At 43.9% G+C, this 26,871-nt stretch overlaps 1 protein-coding gene across 1 annotated transcript in view; it reads left to right on the top strand.

The window, feature by feature from the left end:
* LOC135228373 (liver carboxylesterase 1-like) overlaps positions 1 to 26,871 on the top strand; it is a 42,612-nt gene continuing 15,741 nt past the window's right edge. The window contains exons 1-5 of the mRNA XM_064274016.1: positions 1 to 178; positions 3,809 to 4,016; positions 5,964 to 6,108; positions 20,560 to 20,693; positions 21,223 to 21,376. Coding sequence (XP_064130086.1) covers positions 16 to 178; positions 3,809 to 4,016; positions 5,964 to 6,108; positions 20,560 to 20,693; positions 21,223 to 21,376 — 804 coding nt within the window. The 5' untranslated portion in view covers positions 1 to 15. The remainder of the gene's footprint in view (positions 179 to 3,808; positions 4,017 to 5,963; positions 6,109 to 20,559; positions 20,694 to 21,222; positions 21,377 to 26,871) is intronic.

Consider the following 26,871-nt stretch of genomic DNA (forward strand, 5'->3'; position numbering starts at 1 on the left):
CCAAAATACCTTCAGATGTGGCGATTCTGTGGCCAGGGACGTGATCTCTGGCCTGGTGGAGAACCGGCTCAGGCCCCTCTAGCGCGGGGAGACCTCGCTGGCTGCAGATACAGTAACCCTTCCACTATGTTGTCCTTCGCTCTGCTCCTGGCCTGGCTCGCCGCTGCCACGGTTCGGGGTGAGTTATTTTGAAATAAAAATACTGGAGGACACAATTGGCAATTTGGGTGAAGTGGACGGGGTTATATATAGGGCAAAGGGGACAAGTCCAGTTTCCTTAACAGAGAGTGCCTTCCCCGTTGGAGCAGCCGGCCCAGCCCCCGCTGGACCCTGAAGGTGGTGCAGGCTCAGATCAACACCCTGTGGCCTCAGCCTCACACGCACGGTAGCAAAGAGCTCACCTCATGCCTCACAGATGAGGTCTTTCATTAGTCCAGATGTGGCCAAAACACGGGGAATGGCTTCACAGAGCATTAAAAGCTTGAATTCTGAAGCCAGCATGCTTGGGTTCAAATCCCAGCTCAGTAATTACTAGCTGTATGCTGTGCTTAACTTTTCTGTGCCTCTGTTTCTCCATCTCTGAAATGGGAATTATAATAGTAACTACTTCACTGGGCTATTGTGAGAATAAAATAGGTTGTTGTTTCCTAAGCTCTTAAGATAGTGTCTGACACAGAAAACCAAACCCATTGCCTTCCAATCAATTCCAACTCATAGCGACACTATAGGACAGAGTACAACTGCCCATAGGGTTTCCAAGGTGTGGCTGGTGGATTCAAACCACCAACTTTTTGGTGAGCAGTGGAGCTCTTAACCACCTCGCCACCAGGACTCTACCTGATATTGAGGAAGCAGGAAAAAAGGATCCATATATAAAGGGGTGCAACCAGGGGCCTCAGAATGCATCTGTGCTATTTTAGAGAGGGAGGAACTGAGGCACAGAGAGGGAAAGTACTTGCCCAAGGTCAACCAGAAAATCGTGCCTGGGATGGCTTACTGGCTCTGGATTCCAGGCCATTACTCTAGACATCCGTGACAGCCCAGGCCCCACCTGGATTCTGTCTTCTTTCTGGAGCAAAAAGAGTTGGTGGCTGACACTGTGAGAGGCTGGGACTGCGCACGAGGGCACAGTGAGAAAGGAACCAAATTTTGAGTGTGGTACATTTCCTTATGCTGGTTACCGCATCCAGTCTCCATCTTTACATCCACTTTCTCCCCCAGGAAATCTGGCTTCTACTCGCTTTATCATTTTGAAGGCTATCATTGAGCTAATAAAGGCCAGGTCCAGTGGATTCTCCTCAGTTTCTTCTCCTCAATATCTTTGGAGCACTCTGTCCTCTTGGCCAGCCCACCTTCCTTATTCCCCCTAGTCTGCCATGATGCTGTCCCCCCACCACCCCACTGTGACCCCTCCCACTCCCCTGAGGGAGTTTCTCAGGCTCAGCTGTAGCGGTCCCCTGTATTCCCATCCATTCTGAGGTCCCTGGTTGCATCCCTTTATATATCGACCCCTTTTTCGTGTTTCCTCTATATCAGGTGGAGCTCTGGTGGTGGGGTGGTTAAGAGCTCCACTGCTAACCAAAAGCTTGGTGGTTCGAATCCACCAGCCGCACCTTGGAAACCCTATGGGCAGTTCTACTCTGTCCTATAAAGTTGCTATGAGTTGGAATTGATTGTTTCCTGTCTCTCTTTCATCTCACACTGGCCTCCTCAGTGAAGCCTCACACACTCACGGCCTTACCCTGCCCCCTACAAGTCTTGAAGTTCTCACTTTCTGTGGCACCTTCTCACCTGGTTATCTGGCTAAATGCATCTGAAACAAAACCCAGCACCACAAGCCAGCCCCTTGGTCTTCTTCCTTTCCCTTCTATGTCCCCCATGTCTGATCAGGTCCCAAATCCTAACAACTGTCTTCCAAATTCCTTATATACGTTACTGCATTTCTTCATATTTTTCCTTCTAATTATAAAAAGGAATCCATGTTCCATGCAGAAAACTTGGAAAGCACCCAAAAAAAGTTACCTGTTACGACATCACCCATTGGGATTTTGATATCTGTACATCCAAAGAAGTCCATCTCAGTGTTGTTTATAACAATTAGCAACAACAGCAAAAGAAAACAATCTAAATGTCCACAGTATGGGACTGACGATTAATAGCGTTAGACATGGATACTGCTTTGTAACCTACATTTGCATGAAGAGTGTCCCATATCATTAGATATTCTTCTACAAGGCCATATCTGCATTATTCTTTTCTGTTCTGGTGCTATTCTTTGAGGAGATGTTGACATTATGTCTGTACCCAAAGGGAAGCAAGTGGGAGGACAGGAGGCTAGAAATAACTTCCTATGAGGAATGCTTAAACACATGGAGGCTACGGGGGCTGGCAAAGAGAAGACTTGAGGGAGAGGCAAGGTTAAGCATCTAAAAGGCCGCCTGCCACGTGAAAGACAGGTAGGTTAGTTCAGTGCAGTCTCAGAGCAGGTAGAACCAGGACTGGTGGTGGAAGCTGCAGGGAGGTGAATACTAGCTCAAGAGGGAGGACTTGTCTGCTCTACAGGGATGGAGCTGGCACAGACAAGAATCTGACCCCCAGACTCTCTCCCCGCTGGGTGCACCTGCTCAGAACCACCAGAAGAATCTTTTTCCAGTTACTGGGCCACTCTCCTTATTCCAGAACTGTCCTGTGCTGCTCATTATTCCACTGACTGAAGCCCAAACCCTTAGGCGGGCATTGGAGGTCCTCCCTGGCATGCACCTCTCCCATTCCAGGGTGACCAACCCCTCGTAGATTCCACCTGGCCCAAGTGGGCCACTCATCCTTCCCTGGGCAGACCTTGCACTTTGCCATCTCAGAGCCTCAGCGTATTCTCTCTGCTTTAAAGCTTTACAGCCCCTCTTCTATCTCCCCTGGTTCAAATCCTGCCCTCCTGCCAGTCCCAGCTCCAATGCCACCTCCTTCACAATGTCACCAACCAGAAGACATCGCTCCACTTCTAACTCCTGTAGCACCTCACTGGTACCTCTCCTAGGACACTGACCACGTTCTTCCCACATTAGGGTCAGGTATATCCGGGCCTCACTTTCCCTGCAAGGTTCACAACTGCTGAGAATCAGGGCCACCTCTTGCTCATCTTCTCATCTAGCATGCAGCTCAGCATCTACTGGGTGAAATGCTTCCAGAGACTTCTAAGAGAGGAAACCAAATGTCATAGTCAATCCTAGCAGCCTCCTTTTTGCATTTATTTATGTTTATTTTAATAATCTATTGAGGTGAAATTCACATAACATAACATTAACCATCTTAAAGTAACAATCCCGTGGCATTCAGTGCATTCACAGTGCTGTGCTGCCACCGCCTCTATCTGGTTCCCACACATTCCCATCACTCCAAACTAACGCCCCTTACCAGTGAGCTGTTGCTCCCCACTGTCTTCTTTCCCACTGCCCGGCAACCACCAGTCTACTCTGTCTCTATGGATTTCTCAGTCAAGTAGGAATAGAAGGGAAATGGCTCAACATGATAAAAGGTATTTTTGAAAAACCCACAGCAAACATCACACTCGGGTAGCCCCTAGAGAGGTCAGAAGAGTCAACTACAATGTTCTGAATCAGATCTGCTTTGTTCCTCTGGAACCAGGCACCAGGGTCCCACACTTGGAGCACAGCTGCTGGTCTTTCAGATGGTACTTAGCCAGGGACAGGGTGGGGTAAAGGCCAATCAAAGCACCATAAAGTATTTCTAAAGCATTTTTGAGTTGCTCTTTTTGATCTCTGATGTGTCTTCTTGTCCTCTCGACGTCCAGCAGGGCACCCATCCTCGCCACCTGTGGTGGACACCGTCCATGGCAAAGTCCTGGGGAAGTTTGTCAGCTTAGAAGGATTTGCACAGCCCGTGGCTGTTTTCCTGGGAATCCCCTTTGCCAAGCCCCCTCTTGGATCCCTGAGATTCGCTCCTCCACAGCCTGCGGAGTCCTGGAGCTTCGTGAAGAATGCCACCTCTTACCCTCCAATGTAAGCTGCTGGGGTGTGGCTTCGACATCTTTCAGTGGGGATGATGGCCTCGAAGTGACGCAGAGAAGAGCCAAGGCAATCGTCTGGCTGGCTTCTAATTTGTTCTGGGATTCATTAAATGAACAAAACAACAACTTCTCTGTTCATTGCACTTGCATTCTAGCAGGGGTAGACAGATAAAAAAAATAAAACCCAAACCAAACCCACAGCCATCAAGTCGATTCTGACTCATAGCGACCCTATACGACAGAGTAGAACTTCCCCATGGAGTTTCAAAGGAGCACCTAGTGGATTTGAACTGCTGACCTCTTGGTTAGCAGCCGTAGCACTTAACCCCTACACGACCAGGGTTTCCCTGAAAAAATATGTATATTACTTAATAAATTATGTAATATGTTTAGAAAACGAAAAAGAAACCCATTGCCACCGAGTTGACTCCAACTCATGTCGACCCCCAGTGTTACAGGGCTGACATTTTCTGTAGACTTTTTGGCCATACTTTTGAAGGAAGCAGCTCACCAGGACTTTCTTCCATGGAATGGCTGGGTGGGTCTGAACCGCCAACCATTAGGTTAGCAGCTGATTGCAAACTGCTTGCCGTGCCACCCGGGCACCTATGACAGAGTAGAATTGACTCCAAGTTGTTGTTGTTGTTGTTAGGTGCCATCGAGTCATTTTCCACTCATAGGTGGTTTTTTTTTAGCAACCCTATAGGACAGAGTAGAACTGCCCCACAGGGTTTCCAAGGAGCAGCTGGTGAATTTCAAAAGCAACCTTTTGGTTCGCAGCCTGAGCTCTTAACCATTGTGCCACCAGGGCTCCAGAATTGCCCCATAGGGTTATGTTATATGTTAGATTATGATAAATGCTTTGGGAAAAATAAACAATTGACTGGGAGAAGGGATCAGAAGTAATAACCCTATTTATTCTCCTGCCTTGAAGCCTGGTATGGTTGGGGAGTGGGCAGGTGAGGAGGTGAGGAGAGTGTGACTACTAGGTGAGTTACCACCTCCCAGGTATGTCCAGCTGACCCGTCATGAGCAGAGAATGGTTCCTTGGTCCCCATCCCCCTGGTCAAGCTGGGCAAAAGGTCAAAGCTTTCCTGGCTGGCCTGTGCCTCCCGTTGGGGACCTGGGGCACCTGCCTCCACCCATTCAGACCTTATTCTCCCCAGCAAGACATTTTTCGGGGCTTCCAAAGCCCAGACTTTTGCTGCTTTCCTTTTTTTTTTTTTTTTAAATACACTACTCACAGTTTTCATTTCTCGATTACACATGTAATATTATTCATTACAGAAAAGTTAAAAAAACACAGATGTAAGAACATTAAAATCATACACAACGCTACCACCCATAGAGAACGGCTGTGAATATTTCAGAATTTTTTTTAGTTTTATTTTCCTTCCTATTGTATAACTATACTTTCTCCTTTTGAGATGGAATCATACTCTACAGATAGTTTGGCTGCCTGTTTTGTTCACTTAGAAGTATATACTGAACATTGTCCTATGCCACTAAATATCATAATCTGACATTTCATAGCTGCATTGTTTTGGGTGCTTAACCCATAATTTATTTATCCAGTCTCCTATTTTGGGTACTAAGCTTTTTGTAATTTTTTTTGATAATATAAATAACACTATGATGAACACCATGTAGCTAATAAACCTTTGTACAGAGCCATCAACATTTCTTTAGGGTTAAGTTCCAGGAAATGACATTCTGAGTGCGATACCTTAGTGAGTCCCAGCTTCCCCACCTCCGGCCCCTCTTAGGTCCCCTCCACCTCCAGGTAACCCCTTACCTTTCCAGTGTGTTGGCGTCTGATAGTAAAGACTCCACGCAGAGGCTTAATCCTCTCAATCCACGTCCTGTCCCAACCCCTGGAGACACTGCCTCGCTTAGACCTGGTTGAAGCTCAGCAGTTCTTTCTTCCCTCTGTCCCCAGGTGCTCCCAAGATGCATTTTCAGAAGAGATGACCTGGGACTTCATTACCAACAGAAATGAGACCATTCCTCACAAGTTTTCTGAAGACTGCCTCTACCTAAACATCTACACCCCCGCTGACTTGAGGAGGAAAAGCAGACTACCAGTGAGTAGTGGGAACTATTGGTCATGGCTTGTGACATCTAGCTGTCTAGGGTTTTCTGGCAGAGACAAGAAGGGGGTGAAGGCAGCTTGGGTGAGGGTCTCAGGGGTCAAGGCTGTTATTTCAGGGGTCCCAGAAGGTGGGTCCTTGTCCAGCTTGCTCAGACTTGCCAATTATCCGAACACCCATCTTTGAGAAAGAGAATGTATCTCTATTGCAATGCGCAGAGCAAGGAGCTAGGAGGCAATTCCTCAGATCTGGCTCCCTGAGTGACAGGGAAGCAGGGCTTATATGTGATTTGGGCAGCAAGATGGCAGCCGCACAGGTGTACTGGGGAGGGAAAATTCTAGAAGGTGGTAAGGAAACAGGAGGTGATGTGATTCTTGTCAGACCTCTTGCTTTGGAATAGGGTCTGGGTGATGATTGTCCTTCTGATTCCTTCCTCCTGTCGCTATGTCCTCTGTTGAGGTCAATTAGTGATCACAGTTGGCCCTTCTGTGCATGGGGGGTGGGCCAGATCTGGCTTGGGCTAGTTTAAGGACTCCTGGAAATTTACTGGTATTTGTAGGGTCAGGTTACAGAGTCCCTGAATGGTGAAAATGGTTAACACACTTGGCTGCTAACTGAAAGGTTGGAGGTTTGAATCCCCTTAGAAACACCTTGGGAGAAAGGCCTGGCAATCTACTTCAGAAAAAATCAGCCACAGATGGAGGGAAGATGAGAGGGCAGAGGGGGTCAGAAACAGGTGGAATGGACAGGAAACAGAGAGTGGAGGGAAAGAGCGGGTTGTCTCATTAGGCCGAGAGCAATTAGGAGTATATAGCAAGGTGTATATAAATTTTTGTATGAGAGACTCACTTGACTTGTAAATTTTTGCTTAAAACAGAATAAAAATAAAAAATAATAATAGTAGTAAAAAATCAGCCACAGAAAACAATGGAACACAGTTCTACTCTGACACACATGGGTCACCATGAATTGGGAGTCGATTCCGTAACAACTGAGGTTTCTTTACCCAACAGGGTCAGAGAGCGTGACCGTGGGAAACCCAACAAGTTTTCCAGTATCTCAGTTTCCTCCTGGTGACTCAGGGCATCTGGGGGAGTTTGCTGTACAACTGTCATGCACATTGTCATTTTTCCAAGTTCTCGCCTGCTGATAGACAGACAAGACTGATCACTCTTGGTTGCTGCATTAGGAATCTGATACCCAGAGCAGCTCAGACATCGTTTCAGATAAACCTAGAGCTGGAAGGAATCTTAGAGACAAGTGAACATTCCAACACTTCCTTTACAGACAGGGAAACTGAGGTCCAGGGATGGGAAGGGAGGTCATGCAGCGAGTTGGCAGGCAAGAACATGGGTCTCCTGGTTTTCAGAACAGTGCATGTGGAGCAGTGGTTAAGCATTCAGCTACTAAACAAAAGGAATAGGTGGTTCTAGCGTACCCACCGCTCGACGGGTAACAAACGTGGCAATCTGCTTCCGTAAAGATTTACCATGTTTTTTTTTTAGGGGGAGGCTCTTTGACCTAGACTAGGACATAGAGCATGTGTGTGGCCTTTCCTCAGCCCGTCAATACCTGTCTCCAACAACTCTCAGTGCCTCATACAGAGAAGAGGGTTTGGGGGTATAGGGCATGGGACAGTCCAAAAAGTGCTTTCCTTTGCCCTTGGCCTGCTTTCTGGGATTTTCTTGTAACTGATTTCCTTGGCTAAGTCTTTTTGGCACAGGCTGTTGGGCCAGTGAGTCAGCATTTCTGAAATAAACAGAGGCCCAGAGGTGGGGCACGCTGCCAGACACAGGCTCGAGTGGGGAGGGGCTGATGCTGCTGGGGGCCCAGATTACAATGACTACTTTGGGCACGGAGGTGACCCCTGGGATGGAGAAGGGAGGAGTCTTAGCACCCAACCACCCTCCCAAAAGCACCCCGGTCATGGTCTCAGGTATGGGGGAGGGTGTCTGTGACCTTGTGTCTGGAAGTTGACTCCACATGGGCTTTGTAAGGCCCAAGGAGGTGGGGGGAAAGGCTCACCCATTCATTTTTTTATTATGAACCTATGGAGTTCTGAATGGTGCAAGTGATTAACGTGCTCGGCTGCTAACCAAAGGTTAGAGATTAGAGTCCACCCAGAGATGCCTCAGAGGAAGGGCCTGGTGCTCTATTTTCAAAAAAACCAGCCATTAAAACCCTGTGGGGCACAGTTCTCCTCTGATACACATAGGGTCCCCATGAGTTGGAGTGGACTCAACAGCAACTGGTTGGTTGGCCCTCCATATACATACTACCGCTTGGGGGTTAGGGGGAAGGAAGAACATAAAAGCATTACCATCCAGCCCCTACCTTCAAGGACCTTACCATCTGGGCTGGGCAGACGTATACTTCTTCAGCAAATTATTGCTGACCAGCTCTGGCGTTCAGTCTTCACTCAAAGATGGTTGTAATTCAGTCCCTACCCCTGGAGGGGAGCAGTGACCAGAGGTATGGGAGAAACAGGGGCTCTGGGAACCTGAAGGCAGTAAATGCTCTAGTTACAGACAGGTTCTGGAGCCACAGGATCTGGTTCAAATCCTAGTTCTGTCTCTTACTAGCTGAGAGACTTGGGCAATTACTTAATTTCTCTAAGCCTCAGTTTCCTCCAAATGGGAATAATCACATGTTGTTGTTGTTGTTGTTGTTAGGTGCCATCGAGTCAGGTCTGACTCCTAGCAACCCTATGCACAACAGAACGAAACACTATCCAGTCCTGAGCCATACTTAAAATCGTTGTTATGCTGGAGCTCATTGTTTTAGCCACCGCATCAATCCACCTCGTTGAGGATCTTCCTCTTTTCTGCTGACCCTGCACCCTGCCAAGCATGATGTCCTTCTCCAGGGACTCAACCCTCCTGACAACATGTCCGAAGTATGTAAGATGCAGTCTCGCCACCCTTGCTTCTAAGGAGCATTCTGATTGTACTTCTGCCAAGGCAGATCTGTTTGTTCTTTTGGCAGTCTATATTCAATATTCTTCGCCAACACCACAATTCAAAGGGGTCAATTATTCTTTGGTCTTCCTTATTCATTGTCCAGCTTTCACATGCTATGATGTGATTGAAAATATCATGGCCTGGGTCAGGCACACCTTAGTCTTCAAGGTGACTTCTTTGCTCTCAAACAATTTAAAGAGGTCTTTTACCAAACGCAGTGTGTCTTTTGATTTCTTGACTGCTGCTTCCATGGCTGTTGATTGTGGATCCAAGTAAAATGAAATCCTCGACAACTTCAGTCTTTTCTGCATTTATCATGATGTTGCTCATTGGTCTAGTTGTGAGGACTTTTGTTTTCTTTATGTTGAGGTGCAATCCAAACTGAAGGCTGTGGTCTTTGATCTTCATTAGTATGTGCTTCAAGTCCTCTTCACTGTGAGGAAGCAAGGTTGTGTCATCTGCATGACACAGGTTGTTAACGAGTCTTCTTCCAATCCCGATACCTCGTTCTTCTTCATATAGTCCAGCTTCTCAGATTATTTGTTCAGCACACAGATTGAATAGGTATGGTGAAAGAATACAACCCTGATGCACACCTTTCCTGACTTTAAACCAATCAGTATTCCCTTGTTCTCTCCGAACAACTGCCTCTTGATCTATGTAAAGGTTCCTCAAGAGCACAATTAAGTGTTCTGGAATTCCCGTTCTTTGCAATATTATCCACAATTTGTTATGATCCACGCAGTCAAATGCCTTTGCATAGTCAATAAAACACAGGTAACCATCCTTCTGGTATTCTGTGCTTCCAGCCAGGATCCACCTGACATCAGCAATGATATCCCTGGTTCCACATCCTCTTCTGAAACCGGCGTGAATTTTTGGCAGTTCCCCGTCGATATACTGCTGCAGCAGTTTTTGAATGATCTTCAGCAGAATTTTGCTTGCGTGTGATATTAATGATATTGTTCTATAATTTCCACATTCGGTTCGATCACCTTGCTTGGGAATAGGCATAAATATGGATCTCTTCCAGTCAGCTGGCCAGGAAGCTGTCTTCCATATTTCTTGGCATAGACGAGCGAGCACTTCCAGTGGTGCATCTGTTTGTTTGAAACATCTCGACTGATATTCCATCAATTCCTGGAGCCTTGTTTTTCCCCAATCTTCAGTGCATCTTGGACTTCTTCCTTTAGTACCATTGGTTCCTGACCATATGCTAGCTCTTGAAATGGTTGAACATCAAGTAATTCTTTTTGGTATGATGACTGTGTATTCCTTCCATCTTGTTTTGATGCTTCCTGGATGCTTCCTGCATCGTTTAGTATTTTCCCCATAAAATCCTTCACTATGGCAACTCAAGCCTTGAATTTTTTTTTCAGTTCTTTCAGTTTGAGTAACGCCGAATGTGTTCTTCCCTTTTGGTTTTCCATCTCCAGCTCTTTGCACATGTGATTATAATACTTTACTGTGTCTTCTTGAGACGCCCTTGAAATCTTCTGTTCCGTTCTTTTACTTCATCAATTCTTCCTTTTGCTTTAGCTGCTCGACATTCGAGAGCAAGTTTCAGAGTCTCCTCTGACATCCATTTGGGCTTTTCTTTCTTTCCTGTCTTTTCAATGACCTCTTGTTTTCTTCATGGACGATGTCCTTGATGTCATTCCACAACTCATCTGGTCTTCGGTCACTAGTGCACAATGCATCAAATCTTTTCTTCAGATGGCCTCTAAATTCAGGTGGGATATACCCAAGGTCATATTTTGGCTCTCGTGGACTTGCTCTGATTTACTTCAGTTTCAGCTTGAACTTACATATGAGCAATTGATGGTCTCTTCCACAGTCGGCCCCTGGCCTTGTTCTGACTGATGATATTGAGCTTTTCCATCGTCTCTTTCCACAGATGTAGTCAATTTGATTTCTATGTGTTCTATCTGCCGAGGTCCATGTGTATAGTCGCCGTTTATGCTGGTAAAAGAAGGTATTTACAATGAAGAAGTCTTTGGTCTTGCAAAATTCTATCATTCAATCTCTGGCATTGTTTCTATCACCAAGGCCTTATTTTCCAACTACTGATCCTTCTTCTTTGTTTCCAATTTTTGCATTCCAATTGCCAGTAATTATCAATGCATCTTGATTGCATGTTCCATCAATTTCAGAGTGCAGGGGCTGATAAAAACTTTTGTTTCTTCATCTTTGGCCCTAGTGGTTGGTGCATAAATTTGAATAATAGTCACATTAACTGGTCTTCCTTTTAGTCGTGTGTATATTATCTTATCACTGACAGCGTAGTACTTCAGGATAGATCTTGAAACGCTCTTTTTGACGATGAATGCAACATCATTCCTCTTCAAGTTGTCATTCCCAGCAGAGTAGACTATGTGATTGTTTGATTCAAAATGGCCAATACCATGCATTTCAACTCACTAATGCCTAGGATATCAATGTTTATGCGTTCCATTTCATTTTTGACGATTTCCAATTTTCCTAGATTCATCCTTCATACATTCCAGGTTCTGATTATTAATGGATGTTTGCAGCTGTTTCTTCTCATTTGGAGTCATGCCGCATCAGCAAATGAAGGTCCTGAAAGGTTTACTCCATCCATGTCATTAAGGCAACTCTACTTTGAGGCGGCAGCTCTTCCCCAGTCATCTTTTGAGTGTTTTCCAATCTGGTGGGCTCATCTTCCAGCACTACATCAGACAATGTTCCGCTACTATTCATAAGGATTTCACTGGCTAATGCTTTTCAGAAGTAGAATGCCGAGTCCTTCCTCCTAGTCTGTCTTAGTCTGGAAGCTCAGCTGAAATCTATCCTCCATGGGTGACCCGGCTGGTATCTGAATACCGGTGGCATAGCTTCAAGCATCACAGTAACACGCAAGCCCCCACACTATAGCAAACTCACAGACACGAGGGGGAAATAATCACACAGGAATATTAAATGACCCACATACAGCCTTTATCTCAGCATCAGGCTAAGAACACAAAGCAAGTGCTCGTTAAACATCAGTTAGAGTTGAAAGGAAGATCTCACTCCTATCCAAACAGTGGGCTTACTGCACCATGGTCATTGGCTACATTGTACTGGGGAGCTCAGCATCTGAACTCTGGAGCCAGACTGCCTCAGGTCAAGTCCTGCTTCTGTCACTTACTAGCTGTGTGACATTGAACAAGTTACATGTCTCAGTTTTCCTATCTGTTAAATGGGATAATATTAGTACCTACCTCATGGATGGCTTTTTTTTTTTCATTTTTCTTGTGCTTTAAGTGAAAGTTTACAAATCAAGTCAGTCTCTCATACAAAAATTTATACACATCTTGCTATATACTCCTAATTGCTCTCCCCCTAATGAGACAGTACACTTATTCCCTCCATTCTCTTTTTTCTAGTCCATTCGGCCAGCTTCTGACCCCTTCCGCCCTCCCATCTCCCCTCCAGACAGGAGATATCAACATAGTCTCTTTTGTCTGCTTGATCCAAGAAGCTCACTCTTCACTATCATTTTCTATCCCATTGTCCAGTCCAATCCCTGTCTGAAGAGCTGGCTTTGGGAATGGTTCCTGTCCTGGGCTAAAAGAAGGTCTGGGTCCATGACCTCTGGGGTCCCTCTAGTCTCAGTCACACCATTAAGTCTGGTCTTTTTATGAGAATTTGAGGTCTGCATCCCACTGCTCTCCTGCTCCCTCAGGGGTTCTCTGTTCTGTTCCCTGTCAGAGCAGTCATCGGTTGTAGCCGGACACTATCAAGTTCTTCTGGTCTCAGGCTGATGTAGTCTCTGGTTTATGTGGCCCTTTCTGTCTCTTGGGCTCATAATTACCTTGTGTCTTTGGTGTTCTTCATTCTCCTCTGTTCCAGGTGGGTTGAGACTAATTGACGCCACTTAGATGGCCACTTGCTAGCATTTAAGACCCCAGATGCCACTCTCCTAAGTGGGATGCAGAATGTTATCTTAATAGATTTATTTTGCCAATTGATTTAGATATCCCCTGAAACCATGGCCCCCAAACCTCCGCCCCTGCTACACTGGCCTTCGAAGAGTTCAGTTTATTCAAGAGACTTCTTTGCTTTTGGTTTAGTCCAGTTGTGCCGACTTCTCCTGTATTGTGTGTTGTCTTTCCATTTACCTAAAATAGTTCTTATCTACTATCTAATTAGTAAAATCCTCTCTCCCTCCCTCCCTCCCCCCTCTAGAACCATCAGAGAATATTTTCCTCTCTGTTTAAACTATTTCTTGAGTTCTTATGATAGTGGTCTTATACAATATTTGTCCTTTTGCAACTGACTAATTTCACTCAGCATCATGCCTTCCAGATTCCTCCATGTTTAGGAAATGTTTCGTGGATTCATCATCGTTCTCCATCAATGCGTAGTATTCCATTGTGTGAATATACTGTAATTTATTTATCCGTTCACTCATTGATGAGCACCTTGGCTGCTCCCATCTTTTTGCTATTCTAAACAGAGCTGCAGTGAACATGGGTATGCATATATCTGTTCGTGTAGAGGCTCTTATTTCTCTAGGATATATTCCGAGGAGTGGGATTGCTGGCAGTACCATTTCTAGCCTTTCAAGGAAGCGCCAAATTGATTTCCAAAGTGGTTGTACCATGTTACATTCCCACCAGCAGTGTGTAAGTGTACCAGTCTCTCCACAGCCTCTCCAACATTTATTATTTTGTGTTTTTTGGATTAATGCCAGCCTTGTTAGAGTGAGATGGAATCTCATTGTAGTTTTGATTTGCATTTCTCTAATGGCTAATGATCGTCAGCATTTCCTCGTGTTTTTGTTTCCCACCTGAGTGTCTTCTTTAGTGAAGTAACTGTTCATATCCTTTGCCCATTTTTTAATTGGTTTATTTGTCTTTTTGTAGTTGAGTTTTTGCAGTATCATGTAGATTTTAGAGATCAGGCGCTGATCGGAAATGTCATAGCTAAAAACTTTTTCCCAGTCCGTAGGCAATCTTTTTACTCTTTTGGTAAAGTCTTTGGATGAGCTCAGGTGTTTGATTTTTAGGCGCTCCCAGTTTTCTAGTTTCTCTTCAGTATTGTTATAATGTTTTGTATAATGTTTATGCCATGTGTTAGGGCTCCTGGCATTGTCCCTCTTTTTTCTTCCATAATCTTTATTGTTTTAGATTTTATATTTAGGCCTTTGATCCATTTAGAATTAGTTTTTGTGGATGGTGTGAGTCATGGGTCTTGTTTCATTTTTTTGCAGAAGGATGTCCAGTTATGCCAGCACCATTTGTTAAAGAGACTGTCTTTTCCCTATTTAACTGACTTTGGGCCTTTGTCAAATATCAGGTGCTCATATGTGGATGGATTTATGTCTGGAGTCTCAATTCTGTTCCATTGGTCCATGTGTCTGTTGTTGTACCAGTACCAGGATGTTTTGACTACTGTGGTGGTATAATAGGTTCTAAAATCAGGTAGAGTGAGGCCTCCCACTTTGTTCTTCCTTTTCAGTTATGCTTTACTCATTCGGGGCCTCTTTCCTTTCTGTATGAAGTTGGTGATTTGTTTCTCCATCTCATTAAAAAATGTCGTTGGAATTTGTATCAGAATTTCATTGTATCTATAGATCGTTTTGGGTAGAATAGACATTTTTATAATGGTATGTTTTTCCAGTTATGTAGGTCTCTTTTGGTTTCTTGCATTAGTGTCTTGTACTTTTCTATGTATAGGTATTTTACATCTCGGGTAAGATTTATTCCTAAGTATTTTATCTTCTTGGGAGCTTCTGTAAATGGTATTGATTTGATGATTTCCTCCTATATGTTCTTTTTGTTGGTGTAGAGGAATCCAACCGATTTTTGGATGTCTATCTTATATCCTGATACTCTGCTGAACTCTTCTATTACTTTCAGTAGTTTTCTTCAGGATTCTTTAGGGTTTTCTGTGTATGAGATCATGTCATCTGCAAATAGAGATACTTCTTCCCTGCCAATCTGGATGCCCTTTAATTTCTTCATCTAGCCTGATTGCTCTGACTAGGACGTCCAGCACAATGTTGAATAAGACTGGTGATAAGGGCATCCCTGTGTGGTTCCCAATCTCCAGGGGAATGCTTTCAGACTCTCTTCATTCAGGATGACGTTGGCTGTTGGCTTTGTATAAATGTCCTTTATTATCTTGAGGAATTTTCCTTCTATTCCTCTTTTACAAAGAGTTCGATGTTGAACTTTGTCAAATGCCTTTTCTGCATTGATTGATAAAATCATGTGATTCTTGTCTTTTGTTTTATTTATATGATGGATTACATCATTTGTTTTTCTAATGTTGAACCATCCCTGTATACCTGGTATGAATCCCACTTGATCATGGTGATAAGTTGTTGAATTCTATTGGCTAGAATTTTGTTGAGGATTTTTGCATTTAAGTTCATGATGGGTATAGGTCTACAATTTTCTTTTTTTGTGATGTCTTTACCTGGTTTTGGTGTCAGGGTTATCCTGGCTTCATAGAATGAGTTTGGGAGCATTCTATCCTTTTCTATGTTCTGAAATACCTTTAGTAGTAATGGTGTTAATTCTTCCCTGAAAGTCTGGTAGAACTCTGCAGTGAAACCATCCAGGTCAAGGCTTTTTTTTGTTGGGAGTTTTTTGATTACCTTTTCAATCTCTTCTTTTGTTATGAGTCTATTTAGCTGATCTACCTCTGTTTGTGTTAGTTTAGGTAGGTAGTGTGTTTCTAGGAATTCATTCGTTTCATCTTGGTTTTCCAATTTGTTAGAGTACAATTTTTCCTTGTAATCTGATATGATTCTTTTCATTTCGCTTGAGTCTGTTGTAATATCGCCCATCTCATTTCTTGTTTTGTTTACTTGCTTCCTCTTCTGTTTCTCTTTGGTCAGTTTGGCCAATGGTTTACCAATTTTGTTAATTTTTTCAGAGAACCAGCTTTTGGTCTTGTTAACACTTTCAGTTGTTTTTCTGTTTTTTATTTCATTTAGTTCTGCTCTAATTTTTTATTGTTTGCTTTCTTCTTGTGCCTGAAGGTTTCTTTTGATGATCTCTTTCTAGCTGTTCAAGTTGTTGGGATAATTCTTTGATTTGGGCCATTTTTTCTTTTTGTACATGTGCATTTATTGATATAAATTGACCTCTGAGCACTGCTTTCGCTGTGTCCCAAAGGTTCTGACAGGAAGTATTTTCATTCTCATTGGATTCTATGAATTTCTTTATTCCATCCTTAACGTCTTCTATAACCTAGTCTTTCTGAGCAGGGTATTGTTCAGTTTTCAAGGGTTTGATTTTTTTTTCCCCCGCTTTTTCTGTTATTGTTTTCTACTTTTATGGCCTTATGGTCAGAGAAGATGCTTTGTAATATTTCGATGTTTTGGATTCTGCTAAGGCTTGTTTATGACCTCATATATGGTCTATTCTAGTGAAATGCTCCATGTGCACTAGGAAACAAAGTATACTTGGCTGTTGTTGGGAGGAGTGTTCTGTATATGTCTATAAGTTCGTGTTGATTGCTTGTAGTATTTAGTTCTTCTGTGTCTTTATTGAGCTTCTTTCTGGGTGTCCTGTCCTTCACCAAAAGTGGTGTGTTGAAGTCTCCTACTAAAATTGTGGAGCTATCTATCTCACTTTTCAGTGCTGATAGAGTTTGTTTTATGTATCTTGCAGCCCTGTCATTGGGAGCGTACGTATTTAATATGGTTATATCCTCCTGGTATATTGTCCCTTTAATCATTATATAGTGTTCTGTCTTATCCTTTGTGGTGGATTTAACTTTAAAGACTATTTTGTCAGAAATTAATATTGTCACTCCTGCTCTTTTTTGGTTATTGTTTGCTTGATATATTTTTTTCCATCCTTTGAGTTTTAGTTTGTTTGTGTCTCTAAGCCTAAGGTGTATCTCTTGTAGGCAACATATAGACGGATCATGTTTTTTTAATCCATTCTGCCACTCTGTGTCTCTTTATTGGTGCGTTTAGTCCATTAACATTCAGAATAATTATGTATAGGTATGAGTTTAGTTCTGTCATTTTGATGTCTTTTTTGTGTGTTGTTGACAGATTCTGTTTCCCACTTAATTTTTTGTGGTGTGCAGTTTTTATACTGCCCTTTCCTCTTCTTCATTGTTGCTTTTTTTTCCCTGCCAAGTCTCTATTTTTTTCTTGTATTTTATTTTGATGAGTAGGATAGTTAGTCTCCTTTGTGGTTACCTTAACATTTACCCCTATTTTTCTAAGTTCAAACCTATCTTTTATTTCTTTATATTGCCTTGTCTTCCTCTCCATATGAAAGACCTATGACTACATTTCTTAGTCCCTCTTTGTTATTTTAATATTGTCTTTTTTTACATAATGACATCACTGTTTCCCTGTCTTGAGCGTTTTTTTTTTTTTTGTCTTGATTTGTTTTTGTGATTTCCTTTTCTGGGTTAACATCTGATTGCTCTGTCCAGTGTTCTAGCCTTGGAATGATACTGATATTATTGATTTTCTAACCAAAGAACTCCTTTTAGTATTTCTTGTAGGTTTGATTTTCTTTTTACAAATTCCCTAAACTTCTGTTTATCTGGAAATGTCCTAATTTCACCTTCATATTTGAGAGACAGTTTTGCTGGATATATGATTCTTGGCTGGCAATTTTTTTCCCTCAGTGCTTCTGCTGAGTAGTCTGAGCTTATTCCTATCGACTGTCCTTTGTAGATGATTTTTCATTTATCACTAGCTGCTCTTGAAATTCCCTTTATCTTTGGTTTTGGCAAATTTGACTATAATATGCCTTGGTGACTTTCTTTTAACATCTACCTTATATGGAGTTTGATAAGCATCTTGGATTGATATCTTTTCATCTTTCACGATATCAGGGAAGTTTACTGACAACAATTATTCAACAATTCTCTCTGTATTTTCTGTTTTCCTTCCCTGTTCTGGCATTCCAATCACTCGTAGGTTATTTCTCTTGATAGAGTCCCTCATGATTCCTATGTTTCCTTCATTAAAAAAAAATTCTTTTATCTGAATTTTCTTCAAATATATTGGTGCCAAGTGCTTTATCTTCAAGGTCACCAATTCTGCCTTCCACTTGCTTGATTCTGCTCCTCTGACTTTCTATTGAGTTGTCTAATTCTGTAATTTTATCATTAATCTTCTGAATTTCTGATTGCTGTCTCTCTATGGATTCTTGCAGCTTATTAAATTTTTCATGTTCTCGAATAACCTTTTTAATTTCTTCAACTCTTTTATCTGTATGTTCCTTGGCTTGTTCTGCATATTGCCTGATCTCCCTCCTAATGTCTTGAAGAGTTCTGTATATTAATCTTTTGAATTCTGCATCCAGTAATTCCAGGAAGCCACCTTCATCCAGAAGATCCTTTGATTCTCTGTTTTGAGAGTTAGTTGAAGCAATCATGGTCTGTTTCTTTATGTGATTTGGTATTGACTGTTGTCTCTGAGCCATCTGTAAGTTATTATTATTAGTTTATTTTATGTCTGCTCAATGTTTCATAGTTTCTTGCTTTGTTTTCTTTTGTTTTGATGTGCCCAAATGGGTTGCTTGAGTGATCCAGCTTGATTATTTTCACCTTTGGAGCTCTGATGTCCTGTCACCAGATGGCTAGAGCTGTTACCAGGTATATAAGCTTATGAGTCCACTCACTTGTGTGGATTCAGCTCAGGTGTCCAGGTAGCTGGTTATCAATGCGTGTTACACTTTCTGACCTACAGCCTTAGAGAGGCAGGTGTGTTTGGTGTAGGTACCAGTATCTGGTTGCAGCAGGGGATCATGCTCTGAACAGGGCAGGGGGTTGAGAATTTTCCCCTGAGTGTCTCTGAGGAAAGCACATTCCCTAGATCATACAGGTGGGTGGGTTCTGCAGACAGACCATGGGCACACAAGGCTTTTGGTTGTAAGGACTGGGAAGTACCGGTTATTCTTGGACCTCTGTTGTAGATGGCTGGGTGACCTGAGTGGAGCCACCAGTCCTTAGGCCCCTGATGTGGGTATAGGAGGAGCCTGCTTAATAGGCAAAGCAGTGTCAAATATCAAACATGCACCTCTCCACCACACAGCTTAAGCAGTTGCAGTCTGCCAGGAAGGGCCTATTCTCCTGAAATAGGCCCACAGAGGTCCATGCAGGGCGGAAAGTTATTCAAAGTCCATGAAGTGTTTATGCCTGGACAGGAGCCTCTTTTGTCCTGATCTCCCCATGTTAGTGGAGCTGGCAAATTATCTTTTCCCCTGGTGTGAATGTATTCCTTCTCCAAGCCCAGGAGCATGGCTTGGGGTGCTCAAATGGGCCTGTCTCAGGCCTAGGGAAATCAGCAGCCCTGAAGCTGGCTTGGGCTCTGGGGGCGTGGTTAAATATACGCAAATACTTAGCTTTTGCCGAGAGTGCTGTTCTTCTCTGGTTCTAGAGGTGTTAGTAGGCTGTGCAGCTGGCTGCTTCTCCCTGAGGAAGCTGCGGCTGAACGCTACCACCAGCCCACCACATCCTCTCCTGTGAGTTGTGCCTGAGGGATTCCAGTGATTCAACTCCAGGAAGTCTTCTCCACTTCTGAACCATCTCTTTCTCCTCATGCTACTCAGTCCGTTTTCTAACTTTGCCATTGATGTTCAGGGCTCCTAGCTTGTCGTAAAAACAATTGTTTCACTTGGTTTTTAGGTCTTTGTTGTAAGCTGGATAGCTGGAATCACCTGGCTATTCAGGCATCTTGGCCCCACCTCATGGGTGGTTTAATGAACATGAAATGATTTGAAGTGCTTAGAACAGTACCTGGCACATAGTGTGTGTTATAAAAGTGTGTCTTCTTTTTATTGACATTAGTATTATTTTAGCCACTCCCACTTCTCCCCAATTATGTGAATTCTTTTAATTCAAGAAGCATGAGCTGTGAATGGTTATGTCCACTTTCATCCTCAATTCTTAGCACAGTCCCTGGCACATGGCAGGGTCTCAGCTTGAAAGAGGCTGATTTTGGGCTGGGCTTTGGAGGGTTGCTGGGGTTTGGGGATTCAGAGGATGCAGAGGGAAGGAGGCAAGGCATGTTAGGAAGAGATATCATCAGGGACATGTGCTACTCTTGGGATAATCATTTGCTCTGGAGGAGAAGTTCCATTCCTCACAGAAGAGCTAGGTCAGGCAAAGCTGAAATACAAAAGCTGCTCCATGCAGTGTTTGCTGAGCTGGTTGTGAGGTCCAGGCATGAGGACAATGAAAGTGTTGGGGAAAACATGACACCCTTGGCCTGTGCTGCTCCCACTGAAAGCATGAGGAGCCTTGGAGTTCAGGTGAGACTTGATGTGCTAACGAGGACAGTGGGGGCAGCCAGGATACACTGAGTGGGGTGGTGGCTTCAGCTTCATTGGGAGAATGGGAGATAAGGCTCCAGCCTTGCTGGGGACTGCGGGCTTTGAGCAATGGCCTCCTTTGTTTGTGACCAAGAGGTTGATGGCCAAAGCAAACAACCTCTAGAGGTTCCTTCTAGTTCTGCTTCCTATAACCAACATGGTTGCTTCCTCCTGTCCAGGTAATGGTATGGATCCATGGAGGTGGTCTGATGGTGGGCGCGGCATCAATGTACGATGGGCTAGCCTTGTCTGCCCATGAAGATGTGGTGGTGGTGACCATTCAGTATCGCCTGGGGATCTGGGGATTCTTCAGGTAAGAGATTGGATTCGCCCGTCTGCACACTGGCCCTCAAATAAGGGTGCTAGGACCTAGCTCTGACGAGGTCAGCCTCCAAGGAGACCTTTGCTAAGCTCCTTAGTGAGACATTCAAGTTCCTCCTCCCTTCACCTTCTCATTCCTTGGAGCCACCTATGCTGTCCTCTCTGCCTAGAGCACCTACTATACCTACCAAGTTCCTGTTCATCCTATAAGAGCCACCCCAAATGTTACCTCCTCTTAAATATTCATCTCAGTACTTTGTACATTCCTCTATTATGACAGTTAACCTGCAGCACAGCAGTTAAGGGTTGACAAATAAATGCTTGCCAAATGAATGAATGTAGAGCCCCAAACGGAACAATGTGACAGAAGGGGAAGGTGGTTAAAGACCCCTGTGTCAGGGATGTGGAAGCCCAGTCTTATACTGGAAGGCCCAGCTGGAACCTCCCACCCCATCTACAGTCCTGAGAGGCTTTGCTGTGACATCTCTGTCCCCACCCCCACCCTCTTCTCTCACTCACAGCACCGGGGATGAGCACAGCCCGGGGAACTGGGGTCTCTTGGACCAGGTGGCTGCACTGCACTGGGTCCAGGAGAACATTGCCAACTTTGGAGGGAACCCAGGCTCAGTGACCATCTTTGGAGAGTCTGCAGGAGGTGCAAGTGTCTCCGTTCTTGTAAGTGACCCCAGCACCAGGCCTGACACCCAGCCGTGATGCTCATGAGTCCCTTGGAAACCAGCCAGTTGAGTCAAGGCCACCTTTTATTAAGGCCTGGATTCAGAGCTAACCCTACTCACTGCCAAGCATCATAGGGTAAAGAGCTAATAAGCAAACTCTCCTCGGCCTCGAGGGAGCTTAAAGCTCAGCTTTGCACACTGGGACCATATGAGTAAATCTCCAGATGAAGCCTATAGCCATGGCATTCTCTTTGTCTAGCCTGGTCGAGCTCTTTCTCTCTTTCCTAACCATTGTAATGTTAAGGCTTGCCTCACTTTTCTTGGGAAGCGGTGGTGAGTATAAATTATGCATAAGAGGAGGCGAGGACACGAGTAAGGCAGAGTTTCACTGTTTGGCTTGAAACAGATCCACATACACATCAAGGGGAAGCAGAGCTAGAAAGGGTGGAACCTCCTCTGAGATGGTCTGATGGCTTTACCATGCCAGAAAGGATGGACAACTGTCTCTGGTCTGAGGGATGGAAGTGTACTGGGGGAGGAAACCTGGGGGAGGTGGGCAAGAGAGACGAGGAATGTGAAGAGGGAACAGGGTAGGATGGGCCAGGGTTGTGAGACATAGACAGAATCTGGAGATACAAGGTGTGATGGTTAAGATTGTGTGTCAACTTGGCTGAGCTATGATTTTCACTGTTTTGGTGGTTGAATAATGTTGTGATCACTTCCCTATTGAGATTTGATACATGATCACCTCCATGCTGGAATCTGTTGTGAGTAGCCTATCAGCTGAAAGGGAGCTTCCTTGAGCTGTGTCCTGCATCGAATATAAGTGGACATTCTGGCAAGGCTTGGGTGCTTTTTGCTCATGCTGGATCCTGTAGCTGGCTCCTGTTCGTCTGACCTCTGGTTCTTGGGACATGAGCTAGTAGTTTACCTGTGGTTTTGCCTGCTGATCTTGGGATTCATCCATCTTCACAGCCAGGGTGCAAGAGCCCTGTCCTCTTACCCGCCGATCTTGGATTCTCTAACCCCTGTGGCTACATGAATTAGGAGAAGCCTCTATCTTGGCACATGGACTTGGGACACTCCAGCCTCTACAACCTCATGAGCCATTTCCTTGACATAAATCTCTGTATATATATTTATACACTTTACTGGTTTTGTTTCTCTAGAGAACCCAGCCTGAGACATTTGGTACTGAGAGTGAGTCTAGGGAAACAAAATTGAAAGGAAGAGTTTTCTAAATTGATTCTCAGGTCTGGTTAGTTGTAAAGATGTTGATGACTCTGTTTCCAGTAGTAAAGAGGGCACTACTAATCCACGGCATAAGGTGCCAATCCAAATACACAATCCAAATAGATCAGATATCAGTGAAAGATGAGGCTCTGAGTGATTGTGTGTGTGACACCTTTCTACAATTTAGTCAGATTGAGAAGTACAAGGAAGCTAGTTGGTTGGTCCTACTTTCACTGGGAATACTGGTGAAAGAGATGCTCTCAGGGCATCAGATCCACAGCTCAAGTGCTGCATAAACGACCTGAAAGTTTTCACTTGTGTTTTGAAAGAAACTCTTATTTCTTGTAGTAACAGAGCTGATATTGATGAAAACCAAACCCACAGTCTTATTGTAAGAATGGCTGAATTACAACACCAGCTCAACTGCCAACCTCGAGAAGTGTCTAAAGTTAAAGTGAGGGCAGTGATTGGGAAGAATTGGGATCCTGAAACTTGGGATGGGTACATATCTGCAGATAATCAGCAAGCTGGAGACATCAAGCCGTTAAATTCTGTCAAATCACTCCTGACAACCAGCCCTGTCACTCTTTTCTGAAGAGATTACTACAAGTCTGTCTGCTAAACCGCCTTGCCCAGTAAAACCATTAGCCCGATCTAATGATATTAGCTTAGCTGCCTCTGAAGAGCCCTTATCTGAGTCATTGCCTGGGGCACATGCTTTACAAAATGATTCTGAATGTCCTCAAAACACTTCCCACTACCAATTTTGGATTCTAGACACATACTAGACTTAAGTCCCAGTGAGCCTTAAAAGGTGAAGTAAGAAGTGTGACCCAGGAGGAGGTACGCTACACTCCAAAAGAACTGCTGGACTTTTCTAATATGTACAAACAGAAACCTGGGTAATACGTGTGGGAATAGGTAACAAGGGTGTAGTATAATTGTGGAAGGAACATGAAGATGGATCAGGCTGAGTTTATTGATTTGGGTCCACTAAGCACAATATTTCAACTCAAGAAGTTAGAAAAGTATCTAATAGTTTATTTGGCTGGGTTGTTGAAGCATGGATTACGTGGTGGCCTACAATAAATCAGCTTGAAGTACCACACCTGTCTTGGTATACTAATGGACAATGAATTCAGTCAGAGTAGTCTGACTTATATGGACTTATCATGTTGACTACTTAGTCATGGTGTTCCTAGGAGTGAAATAGATAAGAAATCTACTAAATATTTATTTGATCTGTATAAACAGATGAATTCTAGGTTGGGTGAACACCAGTCTAACTTGAATCACCCGAAAGAGAGTCAGGGTCCCTCAATCAATTCCCAGACATGTGTGAGTTTAAAGACCCACAACCCCTTGAATGAAGGGGAGGCCAGGTCCCCTTGAGGAAGGACTCCAATACACTGCCAAAAATTTATACTCTCAATCTCTCTCCCAGCCTTCCAAAGGGATCTATGACCTTTTACAAGAGTGACTGTTCATTGGGGAAAAGAAAATATTCAGACTTTTCGGGGATTACTGGATATTGGCACTAATTCCAGGAAACCCAAAACATCACTGTGGCCCACCAGTCGGTGTGGGGGCATGTGGAAGTCAGATTGTTAATGGAGTCTTGGCTCACATCCATCTCACAGTAGGTTCAGTGTGTCCCTGAACCCATCCCATAGTGATTTCCCAAGTTCCAGAATGCACAATTGGAATAGATATACTCAGCAACTGGCTGAACCCCCACATTGAATCCCTGACAAATGGAGTAAGGGCTATTATGGTGAGAAAAGCCAAGTGGAAGCCATTAGAACTGCCCTTACCTAGGAAAACAGTAAACTGAAAGCAATACTGCATCCCTGGAGGGATTGCAGAGATTGCTGCCACCACCAAGGACTTGAAGGATGCCAAGCTGGTGATTCCTACCACATCCCCATTCAGCTAGCTTATTTGGCCTGTGCAAAAAACAGATGGATCTTGGAGAATGACAGTGGATTATTGAAAACCTCACCAGGTGGTGACTCCAATTGCAGCTGCTGCTCCAGATTAATTTTCTCATGGCTTGAGCAAATTAATGCATCTCCTGGTACCTGGTATGCAGCTATTGATCTGGCTAATGCCTTTTTCTCCATACTTGCTTTGAAGGACCATTAGAAGCAGTTGGCCTTCAGCTGGCAAAGCCAGCAATACACCTTCAGTTGTCTACCTCAGGGTTGCATTGCCTCTCCAGCCTTATGTCATAATTTAGCCTGAAGGGACCTTGATTGCCTTTCCCTTCCACAAGACATCACACTGGTCCTTTACATTGATGACAGTATGCTGATTCAACCTATTAAGGAAGAAGTGTCAAAGACTCTGGGCTTACTGGTAAAACATTTGCTTGCTAGATTGTGGGAAATTAATCCCACAAAGATTCAGGCACTTCCCACCTCAGTGAAGTTTCTAGGGGTCCAGTGGTGTGAAGCACGTCGAGGTATTCCTTCTAAAGTGAAGGATAAGTTATTGCAGCTGGCTTCTCCCACAACTAAAAAGGAGGCGCAACATCTAGTGGATCTCTTTGGATTTCAGAGGCAACATATTCCTAATTTGAGTGTGCTACTCTGGCCTATATATCAAGTGACTCAAAAAATTGCTAGTTTTGAGTGGGGTCCAGAACAACAGAAGGCTCTACGACAAGTTCAGCCTGCTGAGCAAGCTGCTCTGCCACTTGGACCATATGATCCGGCTGATCCAATGGTGCTTAAAGTGTCAGTGGCAGATAGTGCCATCCCTTGAGGTGATCATCCAGGAACCTAGTGGCCGTTGATTACATTAGACAACTTCAGTTATAGAAAGTGTAGTGTTTTGTTCTTACTAAAATAGACACTTACTCTGGATATGGATTTGCCTTCCCTGCACACAATGCTTCTGCCAAAACTACAAGCCATGGACTTCAAAATGCCTTATCCACTGTCATGGTATCCCACACAGCATTGCCTTGGATTAAGAGACTCACTTCACAGCAAATGAAGTGTGACAGTGGGTCTGTGCTCATGGATTTCAGTGGTCCTACTATGTTCCCCATCATCTTGAAGCAGCTGACTTGATAGAATGATGGATTGGCCTTCTAAAGACGAAGTTATGGTTCCAGCTAGGTGGCAATACCTTGTAAGATTGGGCCAGCGTTCTCCAGGAGGCTGTATATGGTCTAAACCAGCATCCACTATATGGTGCTGTTTCTCCCATAGTCAGATTCATAGGTCCAGGAATCAAGGGGTAGAAATGGGAATGACACCACTCGCTATTACCCTAGTGACCCATTCACAAGATTTTTGCTTCCTGTTCCCCGGCCTTGCTCTCTGCACATCTAGTGGTCTTAGTTCCAAAAGAAGGAATGCTCCCACCTAGAGACACATCATTGATTCCATTGAACTGGAAGCTAAGAATGCCACTTGGCCACTTTGATCTCCTTATGACTCTGGTCCAACAGGCAAAGAAGTTACCATACTGGCTGGTGTAATTGATCTTGATTGCCAAGAGGAAATTGGGTGGATATTAGGTAATGGAGGTAAAGAAGGGTATGTCTGGAATGCAGGAGATCCCTTAGGGTGTCTGTCAGTACTACCATGTCCTGTGATTTTAAAGTCAATGGAAAACTACAGCAACTGAATTCTGACATGACTACTAATAGCCCAGACCATTCAGGAATGAAGGTTTGGGTCACCCCACCAGGCAAGGAAGCACAACCAGCTAGGGTGCTTGCTGAGGCCAAGGGAATACGGAATGGGTGATGGAAGAAGGTAGTTCTAAATATCAGTTACAGCCACATGCCCAGTTGCGGAAATGAGGACTGTAATTGTTATGAGTATTTCTGCTTTGTATATGTGCATCAAATATTTTTGTCTTCTTCACTTATAAAATATAAGATGTAAACAGGGCTAGTGCATTTTTGGGTGTATGTGTGTTCATTGTATTATCTTAGGTGCAAATATGACTTTATAATTGTCTTTATTCGCAGATTATGTATGGTTTAAGGAGATGTGTACAGGTGTCATGGTGACAAGGGGTTGAATGTGATGTTAAGATTGTGTGTCAACTTGGCTGGGCCATGATTCTCAATGTTTTGGGACTTGCGTAATGATGTGATCACTTCCCTGTTGAGATGTGATATGTGGTCACCCCCATGATAGGATCTGCTGTGAGTAACCAATCAGTTGAAAGGGAGTTTCCTTAAGCCTGTGGCCTGCATCAAATATAAGTGGACATCCTGGCAAGGCTTGGGGGCTTTTT

The sequence above is a fragment of the Loxodonta africana genome, chromosome 21, assembly GCF_030014295.1.
Source record: "Loxodonta africana isolate mLoxAfr1 chromosome 21, mLoxAfr1.hap2, whole genome shotgun sequence".
Taxonomy (NCBI): domain Eukaryota; kingdom Metazoa; phylum Chordata; class Mammalia; order Proboscidea; family Elephantidae; genus Loxodonta; species Loxodonta africana.